Source organism: Bufo gargarizans, unplaced genomic scaffold (genome assembly GCF_014858855.1).
Source record: "Bufo gargarizans isolate SCDJY-AF-19 unplaced genomic scaffold, ASM1485885v1 original_scaffold_903_pilon, whole genome shotgun sequence".
In the NCBI taxonomy this organism is placed as follows: Eukaryota; Metazoa; Chordata; class Amphibia; order Anura; family Bufonidae; genus Bufo; species Bufo gargarizans.
In genome coordinates this window covers 1-13,526 of record NW_025334750.1, presented here as the reverse complement: position 1 = coordinate 13,526, position 13,526 = coordinate 1, and the positions used below count along the sequence as shown (strand labels likewise).

The following is a 13,526-nucleotide window of genomic DNA, read 5'->3' as shown; positions in this document are numbered from 1 at the left end:
TCTATGGTTCTGTTCACACAATGTTTTCAGAACCTCTGCGGTCTATGGTTCTGTTCACACGGTGTTATCAGAACCTCTGCCATCTATGGTTCTGTTCACACAATGTTTTCAGAACCTCTGCCGTCTATGGTTCTGTTCACACAGTGTTTTCAGAACCTCTGATGTCTATGGTTCTGTTCACACAATGTTTTCAGAACCTCTGCGGTCTATGGTTCTGTTCACACAATGTTTTCAGAACCTCTGCGGTCTATGGTTCTGTTCACACAATGTTTTCAGAACCTCTGCGGTCTATGGTTCTGTTCACACAGTGTTTTCAGAACCTCTGCTGTCTATGGTTCTGTTCACACAATGTTTTTAGAACCTCTGCGGTCTATGGTTCTGTTCACACAGTGTTATCAGAACCTCTGCCGTCTATGGTTCTGTTCACACGGTGTTATCAGAACCTCTTCCGTCTATGGTTCTGTTCACACAATGTTTTCAGAACCTCTGCGGTCTATGGTTCTGTTCACACAATGTTTTTAGAACCTCTGCGGTCTATGGTTCTGTTTACACTGTGTTATCAGAACCTCTTCCGTCTATGGTTCTGTTCACACAATGTTTTTAGAACCTCTGCCGTCTATGGTTCTGTTCACACAGTGTTTTCAGAACCTCTGCCGTCTATGGTTCTGTTCACACAATGTTTTCAGAACCTCTGCGTTCTATAGTTCTGTTCACACAGTGTTTTTAGAACCTCTGCCGTCTATGGTTCTGTTCACACAATGTTTTTAGAACCTCTGCCGTCTATGGTTCTGTTCACACAATGTTTTTAGAACCTCTGCCGTCTATGGTTCTGTTCACACGGTGTTTTCAGAACCTCTGCCGTCTATGGTTCTGTTCACACAGTGATTTCAGAACCTCTGCCGTCTATGGTTCTGTTCGCACAATGTTTTGAGAACCTCTGCCGTCTATGGTTCTGTTCACACAGTGTTTTTAGAACCTCTGCCGTCTATGGTTCTGTTCACACTGTGTTTTCAGAACCTCTGCCGTCTATGGTTCTGTTCACACAATGTTTTTAGAACCTCTGCCGTCTATGGTTCTGTTCACACAGTGTTTTCAGAACCTCTGCCGTCTATGGTTCTGTTCATACAATGTTTTCAGAACCTCTGCGGTCTATGGTTCTGTTCACACAATGTTTTCAGAACCTCTGCCGTCTATGGTTCTGTTCATACAGTGTTTTTAGAACCTCTGCCGTCTATGGTTCTGTTCACACAATGTTTTGAGAACCTCTGCCGTCTATGGTTCTGTACACACAATGTTTATAGAACCTCTACCGTCTATGGTTCTGTTCACACAATGTTTATAGAACCTCTACCGTCTATGGTTCTGTTCACACAATGTTTATAGAACCTCTACCGTCTATGGTTCTGTTCACACAATGTTTATAGAACCTCTACCGTCTATGGTTCTGTTCACACAATGTTTCTGGTTCTGTTCACACAGTGAATAGCGGCCATCATGTCCTAGTGGTAATTTTCACGGCCAGACTGAGCTGTTCTTAATGCTATTGGGGGATTTTACATACAATGTGGACCTTATCTGTACCGGGGCTACTATGGGGGGCATTATAGATACTGGGGGCACTGCAGGGGTTGGGATGCTCAAAAAAATTAAACCAATGAAATTCATCAGTTTTGAATATTTTTTTTCTTTCACGTCGTGTGCGTGTATCCTTAGGCTTTGGATGCTGGGGGTTATGCTCCCATCTGCTGACCCCCGCGGGGCAGGCCCTCAATGTTTATACAGCAGGCAGCTCACACAAGTTTTTCCTTTTACATTTTATTGTAGAAATTTCTGGTATAAAAGATTTTCATTCCCTTTACTTCATCTCGGTGGCCGGCACGGGCTGGTGCTTCTGCTTCTTTAACTTCTTCCTGTAATGATAGAAGAATAATAAGATGTCACTCGGGGCGCTGCCCGGTCAGAGCCCTCCAGTCACCCCAAACACCGGGCGTACGGTGGGCACTGTCAGCAGGAGGGGACGCACCCCAGACGGGGGAGCAGATCAGGAGATGGGAAAGCAAGGCCTGAGGAGGTAGGGTTGCCACCTTTCCCACACTAACACTGCTCTGTGTTATCTGATTATATATATAATCAAGCTTTTGGCTGTTGGGGACACCATGTGTTTCTGCTCAGTTTCAAACTCGGCACCATCTACATCAGGCAGAAACCTTAACCACACAGCTATAGAGCTCAGTGCTAATAAGTAAGAGATATATTCTGGCTGTGACCTCAGTAGGAGTTCCCCGTGTATTATGTATGCATATATAGCAGAGGTATCATTTTAGCTTCTTTTTAGTAATTGCTGATTTATTTTGTGCCATAAATTATTTTTTGCAGTTATCAGCCTCAAGACAAACCTACTGCTATTGTGCCAGGATCGGGGATATGGCTGCAGGAGTATCCGCGCGTGGCCCCTGCCTCTTCCCTCCTATGGCAGGGCCCCTGTTTGGCCCCTTCCTTGTCCCTCTTCTGGCAGTGCCCCTGCCTCTTCCCTCTTCTGGCAGTGCCCCCTGCCTCTTCTCTCCTCTGGCAGTGCCCCTGTGTCGCCCCTGCCTCTTCCCTTCTCCGTCAGTGCCTCCTGCCTCTTCCCTCCTCTGGCAGTGCCCCTGTGTTGCCCCTGCCTCTTCCCTTCTCCGTCAGTGCCTCCTGCCTCTTCCCTCCTCTGGCAGTGCCCCTGTGTCACCCCTGCCTCTTCCCTTCTCCGTCAGTGCCTCCTGCCTCTGCCCTCTGGCAGTGCCCCGGTGTCGCCCCTGCCTCTTCCCTTCTCCGTCAGTGCCTCCTGCCTCTTCCCTCCTCTGGCAGTGCCCCTGTGTCGCCCCTGCCTCTTCCCTTCTCCGTCAGTGCCCCTGCCTCTTCCCTCTTCTGGCAGTGCCCCCTGCCTCTTCTCTCCTCTGGCAGTGCCCCTGTGTCGCCCCTGCCTCTTCCCTTCTCCGTCAGTGCCTCCTGCCTCTTCCCTCCTTTGGCAGTGCCCCTGTGTCGCCCCTGCCTCTGCCCTTCTCCGTCAGTGCCTCCTGCCTCTTCCCTCCTCTGGCAGTGCCCCTGTGTTGCCCCTGCCTCTTCCCTTCTCCGTCAGTGCCTCCTGCCTCTTCCCTCCTCTGGCAGTGCCCCTGTGTCGCCCCTGCCTCTGCCCTTCTCCGTCAGTGCCTCCTGCCTCTTCCCTCCTCTGGCAGTGCCCCTGTGTTGCCCCTGCCTCTTCCCTTCTCAGTCAGTGCCTCCTGCCTCTTCCCTCCTCTGGCAGTGCCCCTGTGTCGCCCCTGCCTCTTCCCTTCTCAGTCAGTGCCTCCTGCCTCTTCCCTCCTCTGGCAGTGCCCCTGTGTTGCCCCTGCCTCTTCCCTTCTCCAGCAGTGCCTCCTGCCTCTTCCCTCTGGCAGTGCCCCTGTGTCGCCCCTGCCTCTTCCCTTCTCTGGCAGTGCCCCTGTTTGGCCCCTGCCTTGTCCCTCCTCTGGCAGTGCCCCTGTGTCGCCCCTGCCTCTTCCCTTCTCCGTCAGTGCCTCCTGCCTCTTCCCTTCTCTGGCAGTGCCCCTGTGTCACCCCTGCCTCTTCCCTTCTCCGTCAGTGCCTCCTGCCTCTGCCCTCTGGCAGTGCCCCTGTGTCGCCCCTGCCTCTTCCCTTCTCCGTCAGTGCCTCCTGCCTCTTCCCTCCTCTGGCAGTGCCCCTGTGTCGCCCCTGCCTCTTCCCTTCTCCGTCAGTGCCTCCTGCCTCTTCCCTCCTCTGGCAGTGCCCCTGTGTCGCCCCTGCCTCTGCCCTTCTCCGTCAGTGCCTCCTGCCTCTTCCCTCCTCTGGCAGTGCCCCTGTGTTGCCCCTGCCTCTTCCCTTCTCCGTCAGTGCCTCCTGCCTCTTCCCTCCTCTGGTAGTGCCCCTGTGTCGCCCCTGCCTCTTCTCTTCTCAGTCAGTGCCTCCTGCCTCTTCCCTCCTCTGAAAGTGCCCCTGTGTTGCCCCTGCCTCTTCCCTTCTCCAGCAGTGCCTTCTGCCTCTTCCCTCTGGCAGTGCCCCTGTGTCGCCCCTGCCTCTTCCCTTCTCCGTCAGTGCCTCCTGCCTCTTCCCTCCTCTGGCAGTGCCCCTGTGTTGCCCCTGCCTCTTCCCTTCTCCGTCAGTGCCTCCTGCCTCTTCCCTCCTCTGGCAGTGCCCCTGTGTTGCCCCTGCCTCTTCCCTTCTCCGTCAGTGCCTCCTGCCTCTTCCCTCCTCTGGCAGTGCCCCTGTGTCGCCCCTGCCTCTTCCCTTCTCAGTCAGTGCCTCCTGCCTCTTCCCTCCTCTGAAAGTGCCCCTGTGTCGCCCCTGCCTCTTCCCTTCTCCGTCAGTGCCTCCTGCCTCTGCCCTCTGGCAGTGCCCCTGTGTCGCCCCTGCCTCTGCCCTTCTCCATCAGTGCCTCCTGCCTCTTCCCTCCTCTGGCAGTGCCCCTGTGTCGCCCCTGCCTCTTCCCTTCTCCGTCAGTGCCTCCTGCCTCTTCCCTCCTCTGGCAGTGCCCCTGTGTCGCCCCTGCCTCTTCCCTTCTCCGTCAGTACCTCCTGCCTCTTCCCTCCTCTGGCAGTGCCTCTGTGTCGCCCCTGCCTCTTCCCTTCTCCGTCAGTGCCTCCTGCCTCTTCCCTCCTCTGGCAGTGCCCCTGTGTTGCCCCTGCCTCTTCCCTTCTTCAGCAGTGCCTCCTGCCTCTTCCCTCTGGCAGTGCCCATGTGTCGCCCCTGCCTCTTCCCTTCTCTGGCAGTGCCCCTGTTTGGCCCCTGCCTTGTCCCTCCTCTGGCAGTGCCCCTGTGTCGCCCCTGTGATCTGGAGGCAGAAGATCAGAACTCACCTCTGGACCAAGTACAGCCCAAGTGTGACGAGAAAAGCGATGCCAAAAATGACTCCAAAGATGACACCGATAATGAGACCTGTGGAGACAGACCACACTCAGGTGAGTGAAGAAATAATCCTCATCAGTACCTGCAGTATGTATAGGTCATGCTCCTTGCTCAGGAGCTGATGGGAGTACCTGCATCTGATCCTGAATTCGTGGGCTCTGAGTCCTGAGCTGCATCAAGGGCGCCAGACTTCCCTGGAAACCAGAAGATACAGGCATAAGTTAAAATTGCCCCACACTGATCTCGCCCACCTCTGACCTCACCCCACACTCATCTCGCCCACCTGTGACCTCACCCTACACTCACCTCAACCCAAACCTCACCCCACACTCATCTGGCCCACCTCTGACCTCACCCCACACTCATCTCGCCCACCTCTGACCTCACCCCACACTCATCTGGCCCACCTCTGACCTCACCCCACACTCATCTGGCCCACCTCTGACCTCACCCCACACTCATCTTGCCTAATTCTGACCTCACCCAACACTCATCTCACCCACCTCTGACCTCACCCCACACTCATCTCGCCCACCTCTGACCTCACCCCACACTCATCTTGCCTAATTCGGACCTCAACCAACACTCATCCCACCCACCTCTGACCTCACCCCACACTCATCTGGCCCACCTCTGACCTCACCCCACACTCATCTCGCCCACCTCTGACCTCACCCCACACTCATCTTGCCTAATTCTGACCTCACCCAACACTCATCTCTCCACATTCAGTCAATATTGCTGTAATTTCTCGGCAGTGATCTCACTCCACACTCTTCTTACCATTCTAACTTCACCGCACCCACACTCCCTCTCGGCAAGTGTCCATAATTTAGAGTGACCTCTAAATTATGTTTCACCATTGTTATAATCCTCAGTGATGAGCCTCCACCCTTGATAAAAACCTCACACCATACTCATCTTACCGACCTCGACCTCACTGCACACTAATCTTGCCCACCTATGACCTCGCCCCACACTCATATCGACTTTGACCTCACCCCACACTCATGTCGACTTTGACCTCACCCCACACTAATTTTGCCCACCTGTGACCTCACCCTACACTGATCTTTCCCACCCGTGACCTCACCCCACACTCATCTCGCCCCCCACTGGACCTCAACCCAAACTCATCTCGCCCACCTGTGACCTCACCCCACACTCATCTTGCCCACCTCTGACCTCACCCCACACTCATCTCACCCCACACTCATCTCGCCCACCTCTGACCTCACCTCACACTCATCTCGCATACCTCTGACCTCACCCCACACTCATCTCGCCCACCTCTGACCTCACCCCACACTCATCTCGCCCACCTCTGACCTCACCCCACACTCATTTCACCCCACACTCATCTCGCCCACCTCTGACCTCACCCCACACTCATCTTGCCTAATTCTGACCTCACCCAACACTCATCTCTCCACATTCATTCAATCTTGCAGTCATTTCTCGGCAGTGATCTCACTCCACACTCTTCTTACCATTCTAACTTCACCGCACCCACACTCACTCTCGACAAGTGTCCATGTGACCTCTAAATGATGTTTCACCATTGTTATAATCCCCAGTGATGAGCCTCCACCCTTGATAAAGTCCCAGTAATGATCTTATTCTACATTGATGACCCCTTCATCCCCTCTAAGGCCCCGGTAATAACCATATTCTACATTAATGACCACTTCCTCCACTTTAGACCCCAGTGATGACCTCACTGTACACTGATTAACTCTCCATAAAGCCCCAGTGATGACCTCATTCCACATTAATGCCCCTTCACCCTTCCATAATTCCCCAGTGATGACCTTATTCTACACTAATGACCACTCTCTCCACTTTAGGCTTCAGTGATGACCTCATTCCACATTGATGACCCTCCATAAAGCTCCATTGATTAACCAATTCTACACTATTAACCCCACCCCTGCTTTTAGGTTCCAATGATGACATCATTGTACATTGATAAGTGATCTCCGTGGGATGTGATTAGTGATGATTGACTTTGATATTGTAACATCTTTAACTACAAATTATCCCTTAATAATTTTTGTCATATGAGCCCCAGGCTCTTCCATGTCTATTAGGCCACTTTCACAAAAAGCTGCAGTGACACCATCAAAACTGGACATGGACACAAAGCGGGACCATATGACAAGTCCTTCTTCCAAACCGTCATAGAGTACAATACAACTACTACTCAATGACAACCTCTAGAGACCCCCCCCCCCCCAACCAGCAGAGACAACAGGATGGGCTCACCAGATTTCTTTTTCACCACGCACAGGTTGGTACATTCATTCCTGTCCTCAAATCTGTTCCCATTGCCCTGACAACCTCCATAGAAGAAGGAGTCACAGACATTCTGCTCCTTGTCATAATACCACATGAAGATCAAGGCTAGACATGGACCCTGGTCCTGGGTGAGGTTACACACGGCAGCTACAGAAAAGAAGAACGTACAAGAGGCAAAGGGTTAGTGATGCTACAGTTACCACTAATACCTGAATATATCCAGCAGATATCAATTCTGGACCAAGAAGAAACCACATCGGTGCAGAGTGTGTATGGTGTCATAACTGATGGTGGAAATAATCCAAAATTTAAAAGACATCTGTAGATATTATCTCTTGGCTACATCATTACCACACATCTGTTGACATTGACTTCTTGCTCCATTATTACCAGACATCTGTAGATATTAGTTCTTGGCTCCACCATCACCAGACATCTGTTGAGATTGACATCTGGCTCCATCATTACTAGACATTTGTAGATATTGACTTCTGGCTCCACCATTACCAGACATCTGTAGATATTGGCTCTTGGCTCTACCATCCCCAGATATCTGTGGATATTGACATCTGGCTCCACCATTACTAGACATCTGTAGATATTGACTTCTGGCTCCACTATTACCAGACATCTGTAAATATTGGCATTTGGCTCCACTATTACCAGACATCTGTAAATATTGGCATTTGGCTCCACCATTAGCAGATATCTGTGGATGTTGCCTCTTGGCTCCACCATTACCAGACATCTGTAGATATTGGATCCTGGCTCCACCGTTACCAGACATCTGTTGAGATTGACTTCTGGCTCCACCATTAACAGACATCTGTAGTCACCCATAAATAAAATGCCACTGATCCAGTATAGGTATCTGCTGCTTATGGAATGAAGTAGAGGTTGGTGCAGAAGCTTCCCTTCCTGGATGAGTATAATGGAGGGTGCATGAATGACCCCCCACTGGCTCTGTAATAATAGTGGTGGTACCATGAATACGAAACTCCAGAAAACACAACTGTGGCCACAAGCCTAGAGGAACCTTGATATCATTTCATTTTCCATCCATATCCAATATAGCGGTATCACAAACACTGATGGTGCACAGGCTCCAGTTCTGGTTACCAACTGCAGCATCTGTTTCCATATAGGGTAAGTTGATTGGATATATCTGGTTATGAGGCGCTCATGTTGCTAATATATTCTACTGCTGAAATCCACTAGTTAGATACAAGAGTGTCTGTATTCTTAGCTGTGTATGCTTCTGATATCTGGTAGTCCACTTTGTATGAGTATTTATGGATGGACAATGAAATGATATCACTATTTTGTTATTATGTATAGATATGTTACAAATTAATATGCATTAGGACACTATATATTTTCTTATATAAACTTTTAACATTTCTTGGGATATTTTATTCTGTTTTATGGTAGTTCTGTTTAGGGGTATATCTAATAAATAACTTGAGTGAGGCCGGACTAGGACTTTAGTGAGGGGAGGCCAACATGATGGGTTTTGGGGTGAAGGGCCGGCCAGCAAAGGGTTAAGGAGCAGTTAGAAGTGGTGGGTCAGCGGGGGTGGGATTTAGGTTTTATAAGGGGGCAAGGTAAGGGATCGGGCACCATTTTAATTTGATGGAGAGCAAGAACTGCAAGCAAACCGGAGCGCTTTAAGATGTCTCAGGCAGTGGTGGAGATTTTGCGGCAACTGCGGGAGGCAGCAGAGGCCCGCGGTCCGGGTTGGCTACAGGAGCAGGTAGCAGGCCTGTTGCAGGGGAAAGTGGCGGGTACTGCGAGCCCACAGCCATGCACAAGACGGCCACGGTGGGTACGGCCGCCAGCACGGTTGAGCCCAGAAGAGACCCCAAGGGTTCGGCGCCGGGTCAGGAGAACCTCCAGGGACCCTCCACAAAGGGGGAACAGCAGGCAGGCATCTTCAAGGTCCTCCCGGCGTGGTTCGGTTGGACCCAGTTTGAGGGTGGGGGGAGTCCCCCGTCCTCAGCAGCAAGGGTACAGGACCAGGAACTGCGGGCTCCCCCCTCTCAGGGGTGGCTGGGAGGCTCGCTCGACGTGGGAAAGGAGGCTGTGCACAGTGAAGCCGGGAGTGTGCACAGGCCTCTCCTGCTTGATGGACAGCTTAGTGTTGGTCCCACCCACGTGGAGGAAGAAGAGGGAATCCTGGGTATGCGCGGAGCGCATCCAGCATAGCGGAGGCTGGGAGGCAGTTCGCCAGCGGTGTGACGGCGCCAGGAAGAAATGTACCTGCGGTGTCAGTGATGAAAGACAGGAACCAGGACCATCGGCTTCGGGGTTCACAGCTCCCGGGCAGCCAGGTGAGACAGCATTGGGGTTACTTCTTTCACAAGTTAACTGCCCAGGGACAGGCGGGTTTGGGGGCATGGCAAAAAAGCTAATTGGGGGTTTGGGGCAATTATTGTGTGGCTTGGCGGGTTTGGGTTCCGGGGTAGGGGTGTCAGGTGCAGCTCCACTACAGGCTTGGGGTGTAGGAACAGGGGTCAGTGGGCGGCAGGGTGTTTGGCTTCTAGGGCTGGGGGTTCAGTATTGGTACAGACTCAGGCAGGCGGGGAGGATGACAGGCCCAGGGTGCACGATGCGGCGAGAGGAGAAGTGTACGTGTGCTTTGAAGGCCAATTAGGTGCGCATTTGAAGCAGAAGGTATGAGGGCTGATTTGGCAAGGGGAGTACAGTTGTGTTTAAAAAAGTGAATAAAGCTCAAAATCCTTCTAATTGCTTTTATTTCCCTTAGCGCCCTGCACCCCGTCCTTACCTTAGCGCCCTGAACCCCGCCCTTCCCTTAGTGCCCTGCACCCCACCCTTCCCATAGCGCCCTGCACCCTGTCCTTCCCTTAGCACCCTGCATCCCGCCCTTCCCTTAGCGCCCTGCATCCAGTCCTTCCCTTAGCGCCCTGCACCCCGCCCTTCCATTAGTGCCCTGCACCCCACCCTTCCCATAGCGCCCTGCACCCTGTCCTTCCCTTAGCACCCTGCATCCCGCCCTTCCCTTAGCGCCCTGCATCCAGTCCTTTCCTTAGCGCCCTGCACCCCGCCCTTCCCTTAGTGCCCTGCACCCCACCCTTCCCAGAGCGCCCTGCACCCTGTCCTTCCCTTAGCACCCTGCAACCCGTCCTTCCCTTAGCGCCCTGCATCCAGTCCTTCCCTTAGCGCCCTGCACCCCCGCCCTTCCCTTAGCGCCCTGCACCCCGTCCTTCCCTTAGCGCCCTGCATCCGTCCTTCCCTTAGCGCCCTGCACCCCACCCTTCCCTTAGCGCCCTGCACCCCACCCTTCCCTTAGCGCCCTGCATCCTGCCCTTCCCTTAGCGCCCTGCATCCCGTCCTTCCCTTAGCGTCCTGCACCCTGTCCTTCCCTTAGCGCCCTGCACCCCGTCCTTCCCTTAGCGCCCTGCACCCCGTCCTTCCCTTAGCGCCCTGCACCCCGTCCTTCCCTTAGCGCCCTGCACCCCGCCCTTCCCTTAGCGCCCTGCATCCCGTCCTTCCCTTAGCGCCCTGCACCCCGTCCTTCCCTAGCGCCCTGCATCCCGTCCTTCCCTTAGCGCCCTGCACCCCATCCTTCCCTTAACGCCCTGCATCCCGTCCTTCCCTTAGCGCCCTGCACCCCGTCCTTCCCTTAGCGCCCTGCAACTCACCCTTCCCTTAGCGCCCTGCACCCCGTCCTTCCCTTAGCGCCCTGCATCCAGTCCTTCCCTTAACACCCTGCACCCCGTCCTTCCCTTAACACCCTGCACCCTGTCCTTTCCTTAGTGCCCTGCACCCCACCCTTCCCAGAGCGCCCTGCACCCTGTCCTTCCCTTAGCACCCTGCAACCCGTCCTTCCCTTAGCGCCCTGCATCCAGTCCTTCCCTTAGCGCCCTGCACCCCGCCCTTCCCTTAGCGCCCTGCACCCCGTCCTTCCCTTAGCGCCCTGCATCCGTCCTTCCCTTAGCGCCCTGCACCCCCCCCTTCCCTTAGCGCCCTGCACCCCGCCCTTCCCTTAGCGCCCTGCATCCTGCCCTTCCCTTAGCGCCCTGCATCCCGTCCTTCCCTTAGCGTCCTGCACCCTGTCCTTCCCTTAGCGCCCTGCCACCCCGTCCTTCCCTTAGCGCCCTGCACCCCGTCCTTCCCTTAGCGCCCTGCAACTCACCCTTCCCTTAGCGCCCTGCACCCTGTCCTTCCCTTAGCTCCCTGCAACCCGTCCTTCCCTTAGCGCCCTGCATCCTGCCCTTCCCTTAGCGCCCTGCATCCCGTCCTTCCCTTAGCGTCCTGCACCCTGTCCTTCCCTTAGCGCCCTGCACCCCGTCCTTCCCTTAGCGCCCTGCACCCCGCCCTTCCCTTAGTGCCCTGCACCCCACCCTTCCCAGAGCGCCCTGCACCCTGTCCTTCCCTTAGCACCCTGCAACCCGTCCTTCCCTTAGCGCCCTGCATCCAGTCCTTCCCTTAGCGCCCTGCACCCCGCCCTTCCCTTAGCGCCCTGCACCCCGTCCTTCCCTTAGCGCCCTGCATCCGTCCTTCCCTTAGCGCCCTGCACCCCACCCTTCCCTTAGCGCCCTGCACCCCACCCTTCCCTTAGCGCCCTGCATCCTGCCCTTCCCTTAGCGCCCTGCATCCCGTCCTTCCCTTAGCGTCCTGCACCCTGTCCTTCCCTTAGCGCCCTGCACCCCCGTCCTTCCCTTAGCGCCCTGCACCCCGTCCTTCCCTTAGCGCCCTGCACCCCGTCCTTCCCTTAGCGCCCTGCACCCCCGCCCTTCCCTTAGCGCCCTGCATCCCGTCCTTCCCTTAGCGCCCTGCACCCCGTCCTTCCCTTAGCGCCCTGCACCCCGTCCTTCCCTTAGCGCCCTGCATCCAGTCCTTCCCTTAACACCCTGCACCCCGTCCTTCCCTTAACACCCTGCACCCTGTCCTTCCCTTAGCGCCCTGCACCCTGTCCTTCCCTTAACGCCCTGCACCCTGTCCTTCCCTTAATACCCTGCACCCCGTCCTTCCCTTAACGACCTGCACCCTGTCCTTCCCTTAGCGCCCTGCACCCCGTCCTTCCCTTAACACCCTGCAACCCTGTCCTTTCCTTAGCGCCCTGCACCCCTTCCTTCCCTTAACACCCTGCACCCTGTCCTTCCCTTAACACCCTGCACCCCATCCTTCCCTTAACACCCTGCACCCTGTCCTTCCCTTAACACCCTGCACCCCTGTCCTTCCCTTAACACCCTGCACCCCGTCCTTCCCTTAACGCCCTGCACCCTGTCCTTCCCTTAGTGCCCTGCACCCTGTCCTTCCCTTAGTGCCCTGCACCCCGTCCATCCTTTAGCACACTACACCCCGCCCATCCTTTAGTGCACTGCAAACTGTCCTTTTCATAGCACCTTTCTAGTGTTTCTGGACACCACATCCTTTCCCCCACAGTTCCTGTAGCAGGTACAGGGGTCCCTAGTATGTTGTGCACCACTTTATGGGTGAAAACTCACCTCCAGGGGGGTACAGGGAGCCATATATTGTGGAGCACTTGCTCAGGCATTCCTTCTCACTATTGAAGATGTTGATGCCATTTGTAGAGTCTTTCTGTAGGATCCTTATACAGGTGCCCTGAGACTTGTCATATGTCCACCTCACTTCTGTCCCACTGGGGTCTCCCAACGCCACAACTTCACAATGGTGCTCTGAAAGGATAGAAAAAAAGATTAGTTGGAGCAGAGGATGACACAGAGAGGAGGGGACACAGAGAGGAGAGGACACAAAGAGGAGGGGACACAGAGAGGAGGGGACACAGAGAGGAGGGGCCACAGAGAGGAGGGGACACAGAGAGGAGGGGCCACAGAGAGGAGGGTGCACAGAGAGGAGGGGCCACAGAGAGGAGGGGCCACAGAGAGGAGGGGCCACAGAGAGGAGGGGCCACAGAGAGGAGGGGCCACAGAGAGGAGGGGCCACAGAGAGGAGGGGCCACAGAGGAAGGGGCCACAGAGAGGAGGGCCACAGAGAGGAGGGAGGACACAGAGAGGAGGGGCCACAGAGAGAGAGGAACACACAGAGGAGAGGACACAGCAGAGGAGGGGAAACAGAAGAGGAGGGGAAACACAAGAGGAGGGGACACAGAGAGGAGGGGACACAGAGAGGAGGGGCCACAGAGAGGAGGGGCCACAGAGAGGAGGGGCCACAGAGAGGAGGGGCCACAGAGAGGAGAGGCCACAGAGAGGAGGGCCACAGAGAGGAGTGGCCACAGAGAGGAGGGGCCACAGAGAGGAGGGGCCACAGAGAGGAGGGGCCACATAGAGGAGGGGCCACAGAGAGGAGAGGACCACAGAGGAGGGGACACAGAGAGGAGGGGAAACACAAAGGAGGGGACACACAGA

The 13,526-nt window shown here is 54.9% G+C and overlaps 1 protein-coding gene across 1 annotated transcript; it reads right to left on the bottom strand.

The window, feature by feature from the left end:
• Window positions 1–1,774: 1,774 nt before the first annotated feature.
• Window positions 1,775–12,836, bottom strand: LOC122924217 (protein AMBP-like; the record flags this gene model as incomplete). The annotated part of the gene is made up of 5 exons (XM_044275138.1): window positions 1,775–1,910; window positions 4,827–4,905; window positions 5,007–5,069; window positions 7,141–7,320; window positions 12,645–12,836. Coding segments are annotated over 5 exons (569 nt in total), but the record flags the coding sequence as incomplete, so codon positions are not given.
• Between the last annotated feature and the right edge of the window lie 690 nt (window positions 12,837–13,526).